This window comes from Chanodichthys erythropterus, chromosome 16 (genome assembly GCF_024489055.1).
Source record: "Chanodichthys erythropterus isolate Z2021 chromosome 16, ASM2448905v1, whole genome shotgun sequence".
Classification (NCBI taxonomy): domain Eukaryota; kingdom Metazoa; phylum Chordata; class Actinopteri; order Cypriniformes; family Xenocyprididae; genus Chanodichthys; species Chanodichthys erythropterus.
Genome location: NC_090236.1, coordinates 13,125,001 through 13,146,073, shown reverse-complemented (window position 1 = coordinate 13,146,073; position 21,073 = coordinate 13,125,001). Strand labels below are relative to the sequence as shown.

General features: G+C 34.8%; 1 protein-coding gene across 1 annotated transcript in view; it reads left to right on the top strand.

Moving 5' to 3' along the window:
• ncana (neurocan a) overlaps positions 1-21,073 on the top strand; it is a 95,539-nt gene that overhangs the window by 58,903 nt on the left and 15,563 nt on the right. The window contains exons 10-11 of the mRNA XM_067364032.1: positions 11,546-11,650; positions 18,809-18,922. Coding sequence (XP_067220133.1) covers positions 11,546-11,650; positions 18,809-18,922 — 219 coding nt within the window. The remainder of the gene's footprint in view (positions 1-11,545; positions 11,651-18,808; positions 18,923-21,073) is intronic.

Here is a 21,073-nt window from a genome sequence, read left to right as displayed (position 1 = left end):
GTCGCGGAAGAATTGAAACATGGAAGTACGCGTCCTTCAGGTCAATCGCTGCAAACCAATCTCGGGGACGGATGCACTCGAAAATGCGTTTCTGCGTGAGCATTTTGAATGGTAGCTTGTGGAGGCTCCGATTCAAAACTCGCAGGTCCAAGATCGGTCGTAACCCGCCGCTTTTCCTGGGTACAATGAAGTAGGGGCTGTAGAACCCCGACCTCAAATCGGCTGGAGGGACCGGCTCTATCGCGTCCTTCGCCAGTAGGACTGCGATCTCCGCACGCAGGACAGGGGCATCGGCATCTTTCACTGTAGTGAAGAGGACGTCCCTGAACTTGGGGGGGGGGGAGCCGGGCGAACTGAATCGCAAAGCCGACCCTGATGGTCCGAAGGAGCCAGCGAGACGGACTGGGGAGCGCTAACCCGGCTCGCAGAGACCGTACAAGCAGGACCAAAGGGACCACCGGTGTACCCGCAGCAGGGCAGCGAGGTGGAACACAGGGACACGGCTCGGGGGCTCTCTTTGTGAGGCGGCCCGAAGCGGCGTCACAGTGTGCTAGGCAACACTTACCTGGCTCCACGGATGGACAGAGGGAGCAGTCGAGGCTTTGGCTGCCCGCTGCTCGCTGCTGTCCGCTGGCGACAGAAGAGGGGGATGAGAGTGGTGAGGTTTTTCTCCTCCCACTGCTCTCCAAACCCTCTTCAGACCTGGAAATGGAGGAACTGCTCTTTAAAATTTGGGTACCGCTGCCTCTTGGGTCAGTGGCTGAACAGAAACAAACCCAATAAAGGATTTACCACCTGGCCCTCCTCCAGGGGTGGAAGAGCAGCCCCACCCATCTCTGGGTCGCCCGTCTCAGGGGTGATTCTCACCAACCAGTTAAACAGCTGCAGAGACGGGAGGCGTCATCTCCCCGCAATGGATACAGCAGAGCCTGCTGGGCCGGAGTTTCTTGCAGGGGACGACACCCTTGGCGACGAGCAGACTGAGGGGCGGCCCAAGAGAAACTCAATGGTTTGTCATGGGAAGCTCCCCTATCCGCTACTAACTGAGGAGAACCGCTGGGCTCAGTCCTCGACAGTGTCACCGAAAGGCCACCTCGTAAGATGGGAGCATTGAGAAAGCATTTAGCTTGACAACCTCTCACACCTCACAAGGTAAGCCAGGGGGCACTTCTGGACCACGGAGGTGGACATCGTCTGGCTGAGGGCCTGCGCCGTGACTTTGATCACGGTTAGTCAACAAGCGCAGCTCAACCCCAGCACAGAACTACCCTCCTGCAAAAAGAGTGCCTTGGCCTCACATGCAGGGTGGGTGTGGTCTGTGTACAGCCACCCCATCCAAGAGGGTAGTGAGAGAGGAAAAACTTATGCAGATTGGCACCTTTGGCATTCCATATTTATGGCACCAATATACCCCCATACTGCCAAGTTTTCCATGCACATCTGGAAGACCCAGGAAAGCATGGCTGTAAACTCTGAATCTGAGTCAGCATAAGCACACACCATTACAGTGGGCAGCGTCACCCTCATTTCCAGAGCATAACAGCACTCTCTCCGATGCTGCAATCGACGTCTGTCCCTCAGCTGGAGCTCTGAATGAAATGCTAGGTTCCCCTATGAAAAGGACCAGCAATCCAATCCAGAAACTGCACAGCTTGCAATGCGCTAGAGAGGGAGGGGCCCTAGGGGGTTGGTTCCCCGAAGGAACCCCTCAACCTCATGTCACCCAAGCCATATCAGCAAAGTAGACCTCTTCTGGTGCACCAGAGAGGGCGCTACAATGGAGATTACGCAAGGGAACCGCGCATCTAGAGCGCCGAGCGAGCGCTGGGTTGCCGTGACAACCCGCGCTGCAGCCCGGCAGCTCGACGGCACACGACACGCAGAGGAGCGAGAGGTTTGCTCTCGCTGATCTCCGCGGTCTCCCAGAGTGTCGGGCAGAGCCGCGGCTGTGCTTTTACACACAAGCGGCAGCTGGCCAACAACAGAGGGGACTCAAGCTTCCCGGAGAAAGAAGAGTCACGACCGGCGTGTCGACGTGATCATGTTCTCATATGAAAACATGAACACCCACGAACATAATTTCAGCACGCGCCCAGACATGCGAAACTGTGATCGTGGCCGTCAGTGAGGACAGGAACGATCGCATCCAGAAACACAAGTAAGATGTCGTCTTTAAAAAGACGCGAATCTACTTGTGTAAGCTCTTTCAGGGACTTTACTCTTTTAGAAGTGCTGAAGCACGCAGGGGAACGTCCACCGCAACACAGACAGGGATTGTGTGCAGCCTGTCATGTGCTTTCTCTCTCTTTGAAGGCGCTCACTCTTACCAGCCGTAAAAACGGCTTTTCAGCGCTCAAAAGCGCACCGTACCGGCCGTGAGAACAGCCTTCTGACGCTGTCAAACAGCTATTTGCTCAAAAACGGCAAACGAAACAGAAAAAGAGAGGACGTCGACCCCGCTGCTGTGCTGTTCGCCCGCACTCGGAAAAAAAGAGAAGTTCAACCAAAAGCTTGACTCGTCTTCTAGCAGACACTCGCTTGCAGAGAACAGGAACAAACACCGTTCGGCTCCGAAGCGAAAAGCTGAAGATGCAACGCACCTGCTGCTCATTATATACCCGCGCTGCGAGGCGAGCAGCTGATGCATATGATTGCATGCCAATGTGCATTGGCTCGTTTAGTTACACTCGAAGTAGATTGGCCTCTCTAGCGAGATTCCTATTCGTCGGTCTGTCCGACGTACGTCGAACGTGACCGACTGAATGGGAACTTGGGTTATTCTTAACCCAGCATTTTTTTAGTGTATTTATGTTTTATAACTTTCAAATAAAGTGTCATTCTGGAATTCATGCTCAGCAGCTTCTGTAAAATAAATCCTGAAAAATGCTGGGTTAAAAACAACCCAAGTTGGGTTAAATATGGACAAACCCAGCGATTCGGTTGTTTTAACCCAGCAGTTGGGTTAAATGTTTGCCCAACCTGCTGGGCCGTTTTATTTAACCCAACTATTGTTTGAAAATGACTATATGTCTGGCTTAAACAACCCAATCTCTTGTTTTTAACTCAGCATTTTTTAGAGTGTGCTTTAATTTGATTGGTCATCTCAAATATTTGGACATTTGTCGAGTGATATTAGACCAAGACTCTTAAAAATAAAGGGTTCCATGAAGAACCTTTAACGCTTTCCATTGCACAAAAGGTTCTTCATAGTGGAAAAGGGTTATTTTTAGAGAATTAAAAGAAAAAAATAGTTCTTTCAAGAACTGTTGACTGAGAGAGTGAATGAGGAAAAATGAGGAGAAAGCTGTTATATAGGCAATGTGCAATACCCTTACAGCACCAGAGTAGAGTTAATATTAGGCGATAGTTTCACAACTTTTATTATATACACCTCAAAAAAAAATACTGAACACCTCGGGGCTATGATAATGTTTAAAAGTACAGCTAATCTTATAGACTGGGTTAGTGTTCAGCTACTTTCACAGCAGAGTCTGTTCCAGAAGTATTTTTTTCCATTCATTTTTCCCATAGGGATTTAAAAAAAGTCTTTGTTAAAGCATTATAAGTCATGAACCAAACCAACCAGCAATGAGGAGAATCTTAACATTACACACTTTAATTAGAAACAACGGAGAAATATAAAAATATTCATTTAAAGTTGTTGATTATATCTACAATATTTTTTAGGTTTATTGCAAAATATGCATAAAGTGACAGCATTTTGGGTTTATTACATCTTTAGTTTACAAATGTTGACTCTAACTGTAGATAGGAAGGAAATAAACAAAATATCTTTTCTGCCATTTCAAATTCCATATAATCACCTAAAGTGCATGTAGTGTGAATGAAAACTGCCCAAACACACACTTTATTTTTAGTCTTCTATAATGGAGAAAACACAGCAAGTCTGATCCAACACTTTCATTTTCTGAGATTACTGGCTGATTTTGGAAACGGAGTAAACAACAAAACTAGCCAAATGGTTCCTATCTGAATTACATGTGCCATAACAACACCATTTTTTTACTGTAGTCAAAGCAATTTGCCAAAAAACAAAATTTTTTGTAAGTTTTAAAGCTTGACAGGTGAAGTAAAGCAACAAGGCTTCTCAGTGCAGCGATTTGATTGGGTATTTGGGCTGTCAGTCATCTTCTGAATCATCTGAATACAGGAACTTCTTGCCAGAATTGCATTTCAATGAAATCATGACATGAATGTTGTCGTAAAAGTTAAGTTCCCTCAAATAATGTAAAAATGTTGTATATTTGAGGTTGTTACAAATAATTCATGTTAATTTTAGAGCAAATGATGAGCATAAAGTTTGACATAAAGACCAGGAGGCCTTCTCTGATTGGCTTTTGTATTTGGAAGGCGGGACTTACATTAGAATGACCATATTTGGTGTTCCAGTTTCTCCCATTCATTGTAATACTGGCGGCCACCTCTGGTGTGATTAATAGACCTATTTAATTTTTCAGAGTCACTTTTTATTTATTTCTGCAGCTTAATTTCATCCATCAGGAATTAGTTTGGATGGTGAAAGACTGAAAGTGTCTTAATTTAGTGGTTGGAAAACAAGAAAGATTGATGACAGCATGCTTACACAAAGTCATTTCCAAGGTGGAGCAAGTTACATTTAGAAATGTTTTTGATAAGAATGAGTTTTGTTTAGCTAACTTAAGGTGCTGCAAAGAACCATTAAACCCGTTTTCCTTCTGTTTTGAGAGCGTGTCCTTATGGCTGCACAGTATTTACACCAGATAAGAGATTTTTATTCATCTTTGAATCAGATATGGCAGGTGGGTGGACGTCCAGGTGCAGGAAAGAGACTCTTGTTGGGTTTAATTATGTGATGAGTGTGTGCTTTGGGCGGAGAGCTCACCCTAATGAATATTCATATCGGTGCATGAATATTAATGAACGCCCATATTTGCTTATACTACTGAGAGCTTATAGTTAGGAATATTTGACTGTCGAAATGGACAAAAAATAGATTTCACACTAGTTTTGCTGATTGTCTGGCGTAGCAACTAAACTATTATAATTAGTGAGTGCATAAGAGATAGTCATTACATTTCATTGACTCGCAGCCTGAAGTGTCCGATCCACTTTCACATGTTCCAGAATCATTTAAAAAGTGCAGAGACACAATATAACACTTATTAGCTATGCTCATGAATATTAATTACATTTCGATTGTTGTGGGATGTAGGTCAGTGAGGAACTTTTTTCATTGATATGAAATAAATAAAATATTTCACTTCTTGCAATGGCTTTTCAGTCACCCGTGTGTGTGTGTGTGTGTGTGTGTGTGTGTGTGTGTGTGTGTGTAAATGCATGTATCATTATTCAGCTCCCAGCAGTTTAGCACTTAATCCGGCACTTGAATATGCGATAAGATACAGTGAGAGACGTGTGTGTGTGTGTGTGTGTGTGTGTGTGTGTTCACACTTGTCTTGCATCTGCTCTGATCAACTCTGGCACTCAAGGAAATGCTCAAGATCTCGTCACATTCATGACTGCAGCTCTTCTTATTTTGGTCTCCAGTCATTCTCTGGCTTTTCTATCTTACTGATTTCACTGGTCATGTTATAAGCAGCCAGACTGACACAAACCGACATTCTCTTGTGTCTCCCGTCTGTCGTCCTGAAGAATGCCAGATTTGACCTTTAGTGTTACATCACCTGTCAATCACTTGAGTCCTGTGGGCTGTACGGATCGACATGACTGATGTGGAGGAAACACATTCATGTCAGTAACATCAGCGGTTAAACACGAAGGTTTCTTTATTCAGATCACTAAGTCTGACTCTCTGACTAACAGCGATGCTTAACTAACAATGAGACAAATTTATTAATTTAAAATCCATAATGCATTAAAGATGACCTATAATGCCCCTTTTACAAGATGTAATATCAGTCTCTGGTGTCTCCAGAATGTGTCTGAAGCTTCAGCTCAAAATCCCCCACAGATCATTTATTATAGCTTGTCAAATTTGCCCCTATTTGGGTGTGAGTAAAAACATGCCGTTTTTGTGTGTGTCCCTTTAAATGCAAATGAGCTCCGCTTTCCAGAAGAGGGCGGAGCTTTAACAGCTCAACAACAACAAAGCTGGAGAATCTCACGCAGACAAAATGAGGAAAGTGTTCAGCCTTTCATTGTTCAAACTGATGGAGAGACTCAGGAAGAAGTTACAACTTTTAGACGTTTCTGAATGGTTAGTGGATAAATTGATGTAGTTGCTGTGGAGTTGATTCAACTCATCCACTAGCATGTGCCGTCATGTTCATCTTTTGTGTTGAATTGACCCTCGTTTGTGAGGCAGTCCGGCGTAAAATGACGGCATGACAACAACACTCGACTACAACAACTCTTCCTCTTCTCTAAAGCAGCCCAACATGGCCCCGCCCCCTTTGTTGTGTGTTCTCGGGGGCGGGGTTTATGTGAATTTTAGGGTTTGTGATGTCACCAACCCAGGAAGAAGCTCGTTGTAGTCCCTACCAGCCGTTTAAAAAGTGATTTCTGTAAAAGAAAATATCTCCCTTTGCATTGAACTTTGAGTGTCGTAACTTTGTGTAACTTTCCTTGCATTTCACATTTTATTTTCTTTAGATTAAAATAAAGTACTAAAATAACTAAAACTAAAGCTAAAATTAATAAAAATATATGTAGACATTTAAAAAAACTAATAAAACTGGCAAAAACACACAAAAATGACTAGACCTTTAACTATAATTATAAGGAAAACAGAAAATATATAAAAATAAACTAATTCGAAATATTTAAAAGAACTGTAATAATATCTCAGTGATATGAAATAGCACTGCTGTGAACCTACAGTATGATTAGATGTGTTTTATTTCAAAAGATCTTTTAAATATTAAGAATTGTATTATTGTTAAAGTGTGACATTTTAACAGCGTTTTAGTGCAAAATATAGTATTTGTATTATTTATACGCAGCATGTTAATATCTTTGAAGTGTTTTGAAGGAGATTGCCAGCGCTGCTGTTGTGATTTCAGCTCACGGTGTGATAATTTGATGATGTGTAAGTACATTTGCAGCTGTGTAAACACTAAATTAAATCATCTGCCTGATGGTGATTGTTTACCCATGATGCTTATGTGATTATCACACTCTGCTTTTCTCTCTCAGTGTGCAATATTTGCATATCGCTCTGTTAAAAATCACCTCTCACCTCTGCAGTTGCCCTCTTAACCTATAAAATGTCACATATAGTCTTCTGTGTACGGTATATCTCATCATCATGGCACGCTGCTGTGACCTCAAGGATGTCGCCCGTTTGCATTTGTAGTAAAAAATCTCAGCAAACCAATTAGGGCTGAAATGATGGTTTGCTATGTGAAGCATAATGTTGCCGCTAATTAAGTGAAAAGGCCTTGCTGAGGGGGCGTGGCCTGCGGAGTGAGAGGATGATTGGCGGGCTGCTCTCAGCACAGTTACCATGACAACAATCCAAGAGAGTTTGTAAAGACCATCAATGACAGAGAGACACAGAGGAATAGACAAAGAAAATGAATTACACTTTCAAATATATAGCCTATATATATATATATATATATATATATATATATATATATATATATATAATATATATATATATATATATATATATATATATATATATATATATATAATTTAAATGTATATTACCGGTCAAAAGTTTGGAATAATTACAATCGCTAATGTTTTTGAGTCTCTTCTGCTCACTAAGGCCGCATTTATTTGATCAAAAATACAGTAAAAATTTTGAAATATTATTGCAATTTAAAATAGCTGTTTTCTATGTGAATATGTACTAAAATGTAATTTATTCCTGTGATCAAAGCTGAATAAAATAAAAAAAAAATAAAAAGAAAAAATAGAAAGAAAAAAATTAGTGACTTTTGAATGGTAGTGTATATTGTTGCAAAAGATTTCTATTTTAAGTAAATGTTGTTCTTTTTTTAAGAATTTAAATTGTAATATAAATATAATCGATAATAATAATAATAATAATAATAATAATTGTTATTAGTATTAATTTTTATAATAATTTATTTTATAATAATTATATTTTAATATAAATATAATAAATATATAGATTTTTAATAATAACAAAAATATTATTATTATTATTATTATCATTATTAAAAATGTTAACCAAATATTACTATTATAATATTTATATTTATTATTTATTTTTAGAATTATATTGTAATATAAATATATTAATTATATTAGTAGTAGTAGTATTTTTATTATGTTTATTTTTAATGATTATTATATTTTAATATAAATATAAATAATATATAGATTTTTAATAATAATACTAATTCTTATTGTTAAAAATATTAAACAGATATAAAACAAGTATTACTATTATAATATTATATATATATATATATATATATATATATATATATATATATATATATATGTATATATGTATCTATATATATATGTATATATATATATATATATATATAATTATTATTATTATTATTATTATTATTATTATTTTATTTTAAAAAGACAATAATAATATTTATGACTGTCTTAATTCCTTCGTTTGACCCCAAACTTTTGAACGGTAGTGTATATTCTTACAAAATATTTCTAAATAAACACTTTTTCACTTTTTTTAATCAAAGAATTCTGAAAAAAGACATTAACTAAAAGATTCAACATTGATAATAATCAGAAATGTTTCTTGAGCAGCAAATCATCATGTTAGAATGATTTCTGAAGGATCATGTGACACTGAAGACTGGAGTAATGATGCTGAAAAATTCAGCTTTGATCACAGGATAGAAATAATGGTTTAAAATATATTCACATAGAAAACAGCTATTTTACATTGTAATAATATTTCACAATATTACATGTATTTTTGATCAAATAAGCACAGCCTTGGTGAGCGGAAGAGACTCTTTCAACAACATTAACAATAGTAATGTTTCCAAACCTTTGACCGGCACTGTATATTGTTTTACGTAAGGTGTGGAGTAGCATGAGAGTGAGTAAATGATGACTAGATATTCGTCTGAACTGTGTCTTTAAATGTGTATCACGTATTTGACCTCGAGTCTGTGAACTGACTTTCACACACAGGGATTTTTCTTGATCCTCTCTCTCTGTATGTATATGGTGCTGTGGTTGATGTGATCGTCTCAGTGCGGGTCAGCGGTGAAACTCATTCAGCGGGTGTATTAGAACGAGCCGCGCTCTGAAAGCCATTACAAGCCTCAGTGAGCGACACGTGCTGTAGTGAAGAGAGGCTCCAGAGAGAGCGCAGTGCTGTGTATTCAGACATCTGTCATCATAACGGCTCTTCTTCTGCTCAAGAACCTCCGCCCACATGGAAAGAGACCAAACACAGCTCATCTAAAACTGATCATAACACAATAATAGACCAGAATGCAATGAAGCAACATTCCTCAATGCAAGTAGATGTACATTTGCTGTCACTCTATAAATCATAAATACTGATTATTTCTGTGAAGCTTTGATATCGTACAGTTAGTCTGACACAGGTCGAGGTTGTTTTTTCGTGTAAAAATGTTATTTGATCAGTGTTTGAACTCAACTAGGAGGAGAAAAATCAAATAGCATGTCCTTTTAGCAATTGTGAAACTGCTGTGTTTGTAGGACTGCGCAATGTTGTGCAATTTTAATAATAATGATACTAATAATAATTATTAAAATTATTAATTTTATAATTTATTTTTATAATAATTATATTGTAATATAGAAATATTAACTATTACTATTATTATTGTTATTATTATTAGTTGTACTAGTAGTATTTGTATTTTTTATAATAAAAATGTTTTATAATATTTTTATTATTTTCAAATAAATATTATATAGATTTTTAATAATAATAATAATAATTATTAACTATATTATATAGATTTTTAATAATAATTATTATTAATTTTTATAATTTATTTTTATAATAATTATATTTTAATATAGATTAATTGTTTTCATTTTAATAATAATAACTTGTTATTATTAGTAGTAGCAGTATAATAGAAGTAGTATAATTTGTATCGTTTATTTTTATAAAAATTATATTTAAAAATTTATTTAATACAAATAATATAAATAATTTATATATATAATACTAATTATTATTATTATTATTATTATTGATAAAAATATGAAACAAATATAAAAAATTACTATCATATTATTTATATTTATAATTTATTTTTTGCTCTTTTATTTTATAATTATATTGTAACATAAATATATTAATTATATTATTATTATTATTAGTAGTAGTAGTAGTAGTAGTAGTAGTAGTAGTAGTAGTACACTCTAAAAAATGCTGGGTAAAAAAACAACCCAAGTTGGGTTGAAAATGGACAAACCCAGCAATTGGGTTGTTTTAACCCAGCGGTAGGGTTAAATGTTTGCCCAACCTGCTGGGTAGTTTTATTTAACTCAACTATTGTTTAAAAATTACTGTGTTGCTTAATTAAAATTAACCCAAAGTATGTTGGAAATAAACATTTATTAATGTTCAATGAATAATTATTAAACAATAAACATTTATTATTGCTTATTCATAAATGTATAATAATAAACTATTAAACTATTAAATTTATATTAATAAAATATTAAAGCTTATTAATAAACATTCACCTTTTGTCTATTATTGTTGCCTCTAACTGCATCTGGTTTTTAATTTCCCAACTATTTTGGGTTCATTTTAAGCTAGCTAATATTATTATTATTATTATTGATTATTATTATTATTTATTTTGAATAATAATAATAATAATAATATTATTAGTAATAGTATAATTTTTCAATAATTTATTTTTATAATGATTATATTTTAATATAAACATAATAAATATATAGATGTATAATAATACTAATTATTATTATTATTATTATTATTATTAAAATATTAAACAAATATAAAACAAATATTACTATTATAATATATACAATTTGAGTATTTAAAGAAAAATAATATAATACTAGTAATTAGTGCAACTGTAAAAATACAATATTAATATTTAAGGCTCTCATAATTTCTTCATTTTAAAACGTGACATCATTGAGCTCTTACAGCTTCTCATTTGTTCATGCAATCTTTGGTATTTTATACACAAATTTGGGTTTTATTTTGATTAATTACACACAACTTAAACAAATACTGTATTCTACTGTTATTTAGTGATGTCTAAGTCAGGCATCACTGTTATTATTGCTCATATTAGTGTTAGTTTGAACAGTTTTGCACCAGGTAAATGTACAAATCTTGTTCATGTCTGTCAGTAACGTGTCAGAGCTGTAATGAAAGACAAATGATGCTTGGAAAACTGGACTCATTTACCGCGTTTCCCCCTGAACCTCGCTGACGTGTGTCTAAACTCTCATTAGGGCCAGCAGGGCCACCGGATCACGTGTCTGTGTGTGTGTGTGTGTGTGTGTGTGTGTGTGCTCAGCTGTATAATCACAGACAGATTGTGATGGATCACCTCCAGAGCACCAATGACAGCGTGTGTTTTCTGTTTCACAGAGGACGACAGATGCAGCTGTCTGCACGGAGGGACATGTCTTCCTCACGGAGAGGGTTTCCGCTGCTTCTGTCCGCAGGGATACGCAGGAGAGAGCTGTGAAATCGGTGAGGAAATCCAGAGATATTTCACCCAGAAACAAATGTTTTCTCACCTTCATGGCGTTATAAACCCGTATGACTTAATTTCTGTGGATCAAAAAAAGAAAAGCATACAGTGACCAGCTCCAGAAAGACATCATTAAACTAGTCCATCTGAACACATTTGCCCAGCTAACAGGGAACGTTCTGGAAATGTTCTTTCAAAGTTTTAAACAAACGTTCTTACTGTAACATTAATAGTCGAAGCTATCTAATATTCTTAAAACGTTAACACAAAAACATTCTTTATACATCATTAATGGAACTTTTTTTTCTGAAACATTTAAATGTTTCAGTTTTTAAATGTTACTACTTGATTCCGAATGTTCAGAGAACATTCAAAAGTAACATTCCATTAATGTTTGAAGAAGGATCAAATGGAATGTTCCCTTAATGTTTGGAATGTTTAGAAATAACATTTTTGTAACTTAAAGGGTTAGTTCACCCAAAAATCCAGACTGTGATTTTAGTTTCCAGTTCATCCTAATGTACTGTTCCCAAAATACACAATGCCCAGGGATCCCACATTTCTGAAATCCTGAAAACAATAGGAAATATTCAAATTTAAATGATTTCCAGGCCTAAAATTGCTATTTGTATATTTGTAATATTTACTAAAGTTACTCAATTTAATTTGATCAAAATGTGTGAATATCCCGAATCTATTCAATCAGTTAATGTAGAAAATTATTTTTCATGAACAACTGGAAAGGTCCTTTAAAATATCAAGGAATTTTGTTGAGTGTATAAATGTTGGAGATTTTCTTCAGGTTTTTTTTTTTTTTGTGTGTGTCATTCGTGCATGAGGAAAATATTCAATTCCGTCTCAGATATTTCTCCAAAAAATCCTTATGATAAATTAAAATAGATACAAATGGTGATATTTTAGTAGTTTATATCATAGTATTTATTCATATTTTTAGCTTTTATAATTTTCAGCTTTTATTTTCATTTTAGTGTAAGTTTTAGTAATTTTGTTATGTGCTTTTTTCATTTTAACTAGGTTTTTTAAAAATATATTTCTATATCTTTATTTTTTATCTAAGTAATTTTTGTACTTTAAAGGGGGGGTGTAATGCTATTTCATGCATTCTGACTTATTTACACTGTTAAAGAGTTGCATTCTCATGCTAGACATGGCCAAAGTTTCAAAACACAAGTTGGACGTATGACGGAGTATTTCTGTACTTCCGGTTTCGGTACAGGATTCAGAGAGTTTTTTTCGAGTGTGTCCTGTATGATGTCGAAAGAGAGCGGAACTCCTTATATAGGCACTCCTTATGTAAGCGTGCACACACACATCACTCAGAGCAAGAGCAAGAGCCGCCCATCAACGCGATTCATTCGGGATACGGAAGCCGAGAGATTTTTCAACAATGGCTGTGTCCCAATTCAGAGGCTGCACCCTTTGAAGGCTGCATACATCATCAAGGCAGTCTCATCTAAGAAAAATAACCGTTAGATTGCAACATAAGAAAGAAATCACAATATTTTAAACCTCACAATGAATATCAGTCAATTTTATTAAAGTTACTTTTCTTAAATATGACATCCTTGATGAAGTACGCAGCCTTCAAATGCGACCTCCGGAGGACGCAGCCTCCGAAATGAGACACAGCTCCTGTAAACAAAGGAGTGTGTTTTTGGTTGTGAGGGGAACATGACCTTTTTCAACTTCCCAAAGAAACCAGCGTTAAGGGAACAGAGGATTAATGTTTTTCCAGGGCAGCAACGGATTTGTGCACGTATGTTTGTTTGTTCCCGGGATTTCAGTTATGCTTTCTAAACAAGTCCCAGTTCGGCACTGGCGGTGAGTAAAGCTGCATCAGATGTCTGTGTTTTGTTGGCAATCGGCGCTCAACTGCATATAATGTAAACAACACAAACGTTTGTGTTCCGTTTGTATTTATAATGATGTCGCAGCTAGCGGACATCGCAGAAGCTGAGCGCGCTCTTTAGCTCCGCCCACAGCGCTGACTGCAGACACGCCTCCAGGATCTCTGCTTTTTCCGGAAAGACTCGGTTTAGCGCATCTATCTTTAATAAATATTACAAAATGCTGTTCTTACTTAGAGTTTTTGTCTTGTTTCTAGTCAAAATATCTTAAAGTTCATTTTCTTGACTTATTTTCTTGTTTTCAGAAAAAGTCCAAATTAAGTGAGTTTTTCCTTAAAACAAGTAAAATAATCTGCCAGTGGGGTAAGCTAAATAATCTTATATCAACCCAAAGATAAGCTATATAATCTTGTTTTCAGTTTGGATTAAGATTATTTTGCTTGTTTTAAGGAAAAACTCCCTTAATTTTGACTTATTTTTTCTGAAAACAAGAAAATAATTTTTACTTGTCAAGAAAATGCTTCTTGATTCAAGAACTTTGAGATATTTTGATTAGAAACAAGACAAAAACTCTAAGTAAGAACAGCATTTTTTGCAGTGTAAAGACTTTTTGGAGATATAAAGGACGCATGTTACTCTAAATGTACTCAAGATTAACATGAGACTAGCAGAAACTGTCTCTTTAAACTTATTTCAGTTCGTTGCCAAAGCAACATTTCTAATTTTAAGTTTAATATTTATATTTTATTTAATTTCAGCTATCTTTTTAGCTATTTCAATTCCCGAAAATATTTTCTTTTAATAATTTAAAGTCTACATAACAATCACCAGTAAGAGTTTACAGCTATGTTTTGATGAGAAATGTTTCATATTGAAATCTCTGACTTTTGATTTCAAATCATTGCAGATCATATCTTTTCAAATCTGATGAGAAGCCTGTGAGATCAGCAGGAAACTTGCTGTCTCATTTCTTTCAGAAGGATTTTATCTGATTTAATGCTCTGTCTGAACAGCTGCCATATAGGCGGAGGTCAATACGGAGGTCAGAGGTCAAGTTGTCCATCATTTGTGACACGAAGGCGTGCGTTTGGGGGTCAGAGGTCAAGGGAAGGCTGACAGGTTTATTTTGGCCTCCTCACATTTATTGCAGTGTGAAGGTCAATGCTAATTGAGTTTGTGCTTTTATTATAATTAAATGAAAAGGCTTGCTTTAGATTAGTGTGTTTGGTTGGTAATCGTTTGAACAGTTTCTTTCTTCTGCCGCAGAACGACAGTCATCATCATCTCTCAGTGTACGGAAACTGAATCTCCTTTGTGTTTGACAGAAGAAAGATTGTCAGGACATGATGGTGTAGATGACGACAGTGTTTTCATTTGTTCTCAGATGTGTTGGTCTCTCTGCGGCTGTGCTGTGTGTCTGCAGTAATCCGGTGTTCTGCACATGGTTTGTTTCTGTGAGTAAGATGTGAGCAGAATATGTGTGAAGACATGAAGAACGCCTCAGAGGCTCGTGGGCTTTAGCTCGTGTAGATCCGCAGCACTTGTGGAGCGTCTCCCGGTGAAACGGTTTGCATAATGTATGAGCCAATTCAAATATTCATGAAGAGCAGAAGTACCTTGTGACTCTTTAAGAAACAGGATATGACTTCAGTAGGGGCTTTTCCTTTCTACTGATGAATCTCAACATGACTGATCATAGAAATCAGTTGTGTTTAATGGAACCACTGTTACCATATTTAATGTGATGTTTAAGCGCGAATTCATCAGCATATATGTATACATGTATATAGTCTAACCAAAATGTATTCAGACATCTTGAACATTTAATTCATTATTACAGTTTATTCACTATAGTTTACAAAAATGGTAATAAAATATGACAAGATATCAGACTTAAACTGTGTCAAAAAAATGTATCTTAATTATGTCAGATAACACTTTAGCAAAACATGGTCAGGTCAAAATAATTATTGGTCCCAAATTTTTTATCAATTTTACTGGTAGTCCACTATATGAAGAATTTTTGGGTATAATATGTCTTACTTACTTACATAAATTAACTATAGTGTCCTGAACACACTAGTAAAAATATATCAAAAATCAAATATCAATCTATAAATTATATATATATATATATATATATATATATATATATATATATATATATATATATATATATATATATATATATATATATATAAAATTTGTTTTATATTTGTTTCATATTTTTAATAATAATTAGTATTATTATAATATATATATATATATATATATATATATATATATATATATATATATATATATATATATATATATAATTATTATATTTATATTAAAATATAATTAATATAAAAATAACTAGTAATAGTAACAATAATAACAATAATTATTATTATTAAAAATCTAAAATCTATATAATTATTATATTTATATTAAAATATAATTATTATAAAAAACATAATAATACAAACACATAAATATTTATATGTAAATATAAAGCACAATATTATATACATTTTGTTGTGTGTAAAGAAAATAATACTTTTAGAATCACTAAATTATTATAATTATTTTATTTTAATTTTTTTGCATTCACAGTATTTATTTTAATTTTTTTATTTATTTTGTAGTTTTTTTGTATTTCCTGTTTTCTTCACTGATTCTCATAGTAAAAATTACTGTATTGCAGTAAAAAAGTACCGCATATTATATTACTCAAATATATATAAATTGTTTATTTAATATAAATCAAAAACAGTACAACAGATACTCCATAAAAGTACTTATGAAATTTAAAAATATAGATATATATGTATTATTATTTTTCCATTTTACAGTAACGAGAATTTGTGGAGGAATGCTTAATGATCATGAAAATAACATCTATATGAACTTTAATTTAATTTTACGACGACCCAGACTTGTTCATGACATTCATCTTGTTCAAGTTTTCATCAGGCTTCATTTTCCTCCAGTCACATTTAAAGCCCCATGAAATGATGTGATGAACACAACGCTCCAATCCGTCACGCATTAAGTTGCTTAAAACAGCCTGAGCTCAGGATACAGCCTTCCCATGATCCTCAGCTCGTCTGATATCCACTTAAAGCCCAACAAACTTCAGAAGTTCATGAGTCTGACTGAAGCAGCGGGCGTTTGGGACTTTGCGACTGATGCCGTACACAAACTTTTAAGACTTTCAACTTTATCCTTTCAAGCTCCTCTGATGACAACTTTTTTGCAAGCCTGACAAACGTTGAGCCTCAGAAGTGTTTGCTATATGGGAAATGTGCTATAAACAGTCTCCAGATCTTTTGATGAGTAATCCGTGAGCTGTAAAGCGCTTACACCGGCCTGTGACAGACGCTAAATGACTCTTAACTCGTTTTTTCATCGTCGCAAAATGTATTATCACACAGCTCAGTATATAAAGTTGGATGTTTATCATCCCCACACACACAGTCTGAAGAAATCATGGCTAGTTGGTTGGGCTCAGGAGTCTCTGACCTGTCGTTAAAGGATGGTTTGTGTCTTTCTTCATGAGGATGTGTCACATGATGCCTGTGGGTGTTTGTTTGGAGTCGTTCAATCCCAGAATGATCCGTTTCTCCTGGTTTTAATGAAACCTGACAGCACTGCTTGCGTCTGTAAATATTTTGCCACGCTCTTCACACGTCCTGACAGTTTATTACTATGAATGAGTGTAAAATTATGCAAATGTGCTGAGCTCTGTTTTACACTTGGGTGATTCTATTATTGCTCTAGGTTTAATTAATATCTCTGTGATCAGTCAAGATATGAACATTGTTTTACCACGGTTAAGGAGGTTAAAGGAACACCTGTTAATCAGGTGATGCATTATAGTGCTTAAGTGTGGGGTCTGTTTGAAAGAAATTAATTCTTTTATTCAGCAAGGATGCATTAAATTGATCAAAAGTGACAGTAAAGATGTTACAAAAGATTCTTATAAATCAAATAAATTCTGTTTAAAACTTTCTATTCATCAAAGAATCCTGAAACAGTGTGAAACTGTATCACAGTTTCCATAAAAATATGAAATTGTTTTCAACATTGATAATAATCATAAATGTTTCTTGAGCAGCAAATCATCATATTAGAATGATTTCTGAAGGATCATGTGACACTGAAGACTGGAGTAATGATGCTGAAAAATTCAGCTTTGCATCACAGCAATAAATTATATTTAATAATATTTCACAATTGTATTATGTATTTTTAATCAAATTAATGTAGCTTGGGGAGCATAAGAGGATTAAAAAAGATATAACATTTTTTACCTATTCATAGTAAATGCATTAATGTAGTTAATTCATGCATTATGACTTTGGTTATAATTAAGTACATATAGTGCATTAATTATAAAAGCAGATTAAAGGATTGGCATCATCCCTATATTGTAATACTTATGTAAATGAAGAAAACAGACACTAATATTAAGTGGATTCTCTAATCACACTCCTCAGTGACCAGCGGTCTGACCCGACAGACAGTGAGCATTATGGGTAATTAAAACATCCTGCAGCACATATATGAATGTGTAATATAATATTATGTTACAGTGTGATGAGGAGGAATGTATGACCTTCCCTAGTGTGTGTGTGTGTGTGCGTGCCATTGTTATTTTGGTATTTATACTATTATAATATTTACTAATATATATATATATATATATATATATATATATATATATATATATATATATATATATTATATATATTATTTCAGTTTAGATTTTAGTCTTTTTAGTACTTAATTTTAGTACAGATTAGTTGCCAAAGCACCATTTGTCGTCATTTTCATAATTTCATTGATATTTTTCAAGTTTTTTACATTTAAAATTTTGTATCTACTATTTTTTTTTTATTATTTTATTTATTTTGTATTTTATTTTTATTTCATATTTGATTTTTTTATTTATATATTTTATTTTATTTTATTTTATTTTATTTTATTTTATTTTATTTTATTTTATTTTATTTTATTTTATTTTATTTTATTTTATTTTATTTTATTTTATTTTATTTTACCAAAAATGTTTTACTAGTTTATTTCTAGTTTATTAGTTTTGGTTTACTACAACAATATGTAATACATTAATGATATGTGGGTGTAAACATACACACACGTGTATAATTTATTTCTACTAGGCAACTTTAGAAGAAACATCTGAGACAATGTTAATATTTAAATAGAAGAGCTGGGAACTAGTTTTCCTCTGGGAGAAAACAGAGGGACGCTCGAGTGATCGTTTCTATGATGTTGTTGCAGATGTTGACGACTGTCAGTCGAATCCCTGTGAGAACGGCGGCACCTGTGTCGATAAAGAGGACTCGTTTGTGTGTCTCTGTTTGCCCAGCTACAGCGGAGACCGATGTGAGAGAGGTGAGACGCAGAGACATCACACACAACCTGAACACGCGCTCAGAAAACATGTCTAACATCCCTCTGTCTGATCCTTTCCTGCTACAAGACTCATATTACGCTCGAATTAAAGATTTAAGCCATTCCCTGCTGGGAAATCCAACTTAAACCAGCCTAAAGGTGCTCGACGTGATGTTTGTGGAATAGCAAAAATGTCTCTTCTACCAATGAAATCAGAGGCTCTGTGACGGTCCTAAGGCGTAAATGTCAAGTTTGGGTGAAGGGATGAGGCAAGGACTCAAGTTCAGAGCAATGAGTCCTATCAAATTAAACAAAAGCAAATAAAAACTACCCTGTAGGGGAAACTCTGGATCCAAACACACCGACAGGACCAGGCAAGACATTAATGAGCGTGAATGTCTGAACCCCGACACAGAACTGAACCCGAACTAGACAGAAGTGTCAGGATCCGAACATACAACTTATCACACAGACGAAAGAGCAAACACGAATCTGCACGCTCACACAAAGACAAGAGTGTCAGAGCTCTGTCACCAAACCCTGACAGTAAACAGGAGTGGCCCACCATTTTTAGCCAGTCAGGAGCTCTCTCTGCCTGTCAATCATTGCGCTTGTATATCTTAACCCAGTAGTTTTTGGTTTTGGGCACTTGTTAACTGGTCAGGGTGGGAGATTTCGGCATTATCAGTTCTGTTTATATGCCAAAGTTTGTTTGTTTACTAATATTACTTTGCCTTATTTTGCTTTATTTGACTTATTTTCACACCATCTCTAATTCTAAGCAGATATGCATAGTCGCATTGTGCAAAAATCTGTCAAATTAATATATTGCATATGCAGTGTGCAATAATATCTTGCATATATTTCATATGCATATTCGCATTGTGCAAAAATCTGTCAAATTAATATATTGCATATGCAGTGTGCAATAATATCTTGCATATATTTCATAACATATTCGCATTGTGCAAAAATCCGTCAAATTAATATATTGCATATGCAGTGTGCAATAATATCTTGCATATATTTCATAACATATTCGCATTGTGCAAAAATCTGTCAAATTAATATATTGCATATGCAGTGTGCAATAATATCTTGCATATATTTCATAACATATTCGCATTGTGCAAAAATCTGTCAAATTAATATATTGCATATGCAACGTGCAATAATATCTTGCATATGTTTCATATGCATTTTCGCATTGTGCAAAAATCAGTAGTAGTAGTTTAGTAACTTTAGTGCTTACATTTATTTTATTTTATAGTTTTAGAACTTATTTTATTTCAGTTAGTTGGCAAGGCAACATTTTTAAATTTCATAAATTTGATCATTGTTTTGTTTTTTTATTTGTTTTCATTTATTTTCAATTCTTCAAAAAGTTTTTAAGAGTTTTAGTTCTACTTTTAATTTTAGTTGACCATCTATGAAGGTTAGACTTTTGGATCAGAGTAAACAGCTTCAGTTTTGTGTCTGTCCTATAATTTCACTAAAATTGTGAGTATTCGAGTACTTATGTTATTCATCATGATATACATCATATATGGATATCTGCTTAGAACTGTAAATGATGCAAAAAGAAGTCAAATAATGCAAACGCAAGTAATATCATCAAAGAAAATAAATTTTCAGTGAATTCTTCATTCATGTCTAGTGTTTTGCATTATTTAATTTGTGTTGACACTCGCTTTCTCTCTTCATAACACATTATGGTATATTAATCTCAGTGATTTTACAGACTCATAAGCATCCTCTCACCCTCCTCTGAGTCCCGCAGTGACAGTGACTCTAACGATGATGCATTACCTCTAATAATAACTACTGATGGCGCAGAACTACACGTCACATGAGTGTGATGTCACAGCTCCTTTATTGTGTTCTGGAGTTTGTGTGTTTTGGAGAAGCTCATCATAGTTGTGACGCTGTAGAGATTTAGATGAGGATGTGTGTGTCTGGCTGACGGACGTCATTTCACATTATTTCAATGTTTTTGCCCTTATTTCAAAATAAGAGTCCTGGTGTATTTCAGGCATTTTTATAATTAAAAGTCCCCATTAAAAGTCCTTCATGTCGTTCCACACCCGTAAGACCTTCATTAATCTTCAGAAGATTAACAGAGGTTTTATGGGTGTGGAACAACATGTGGGT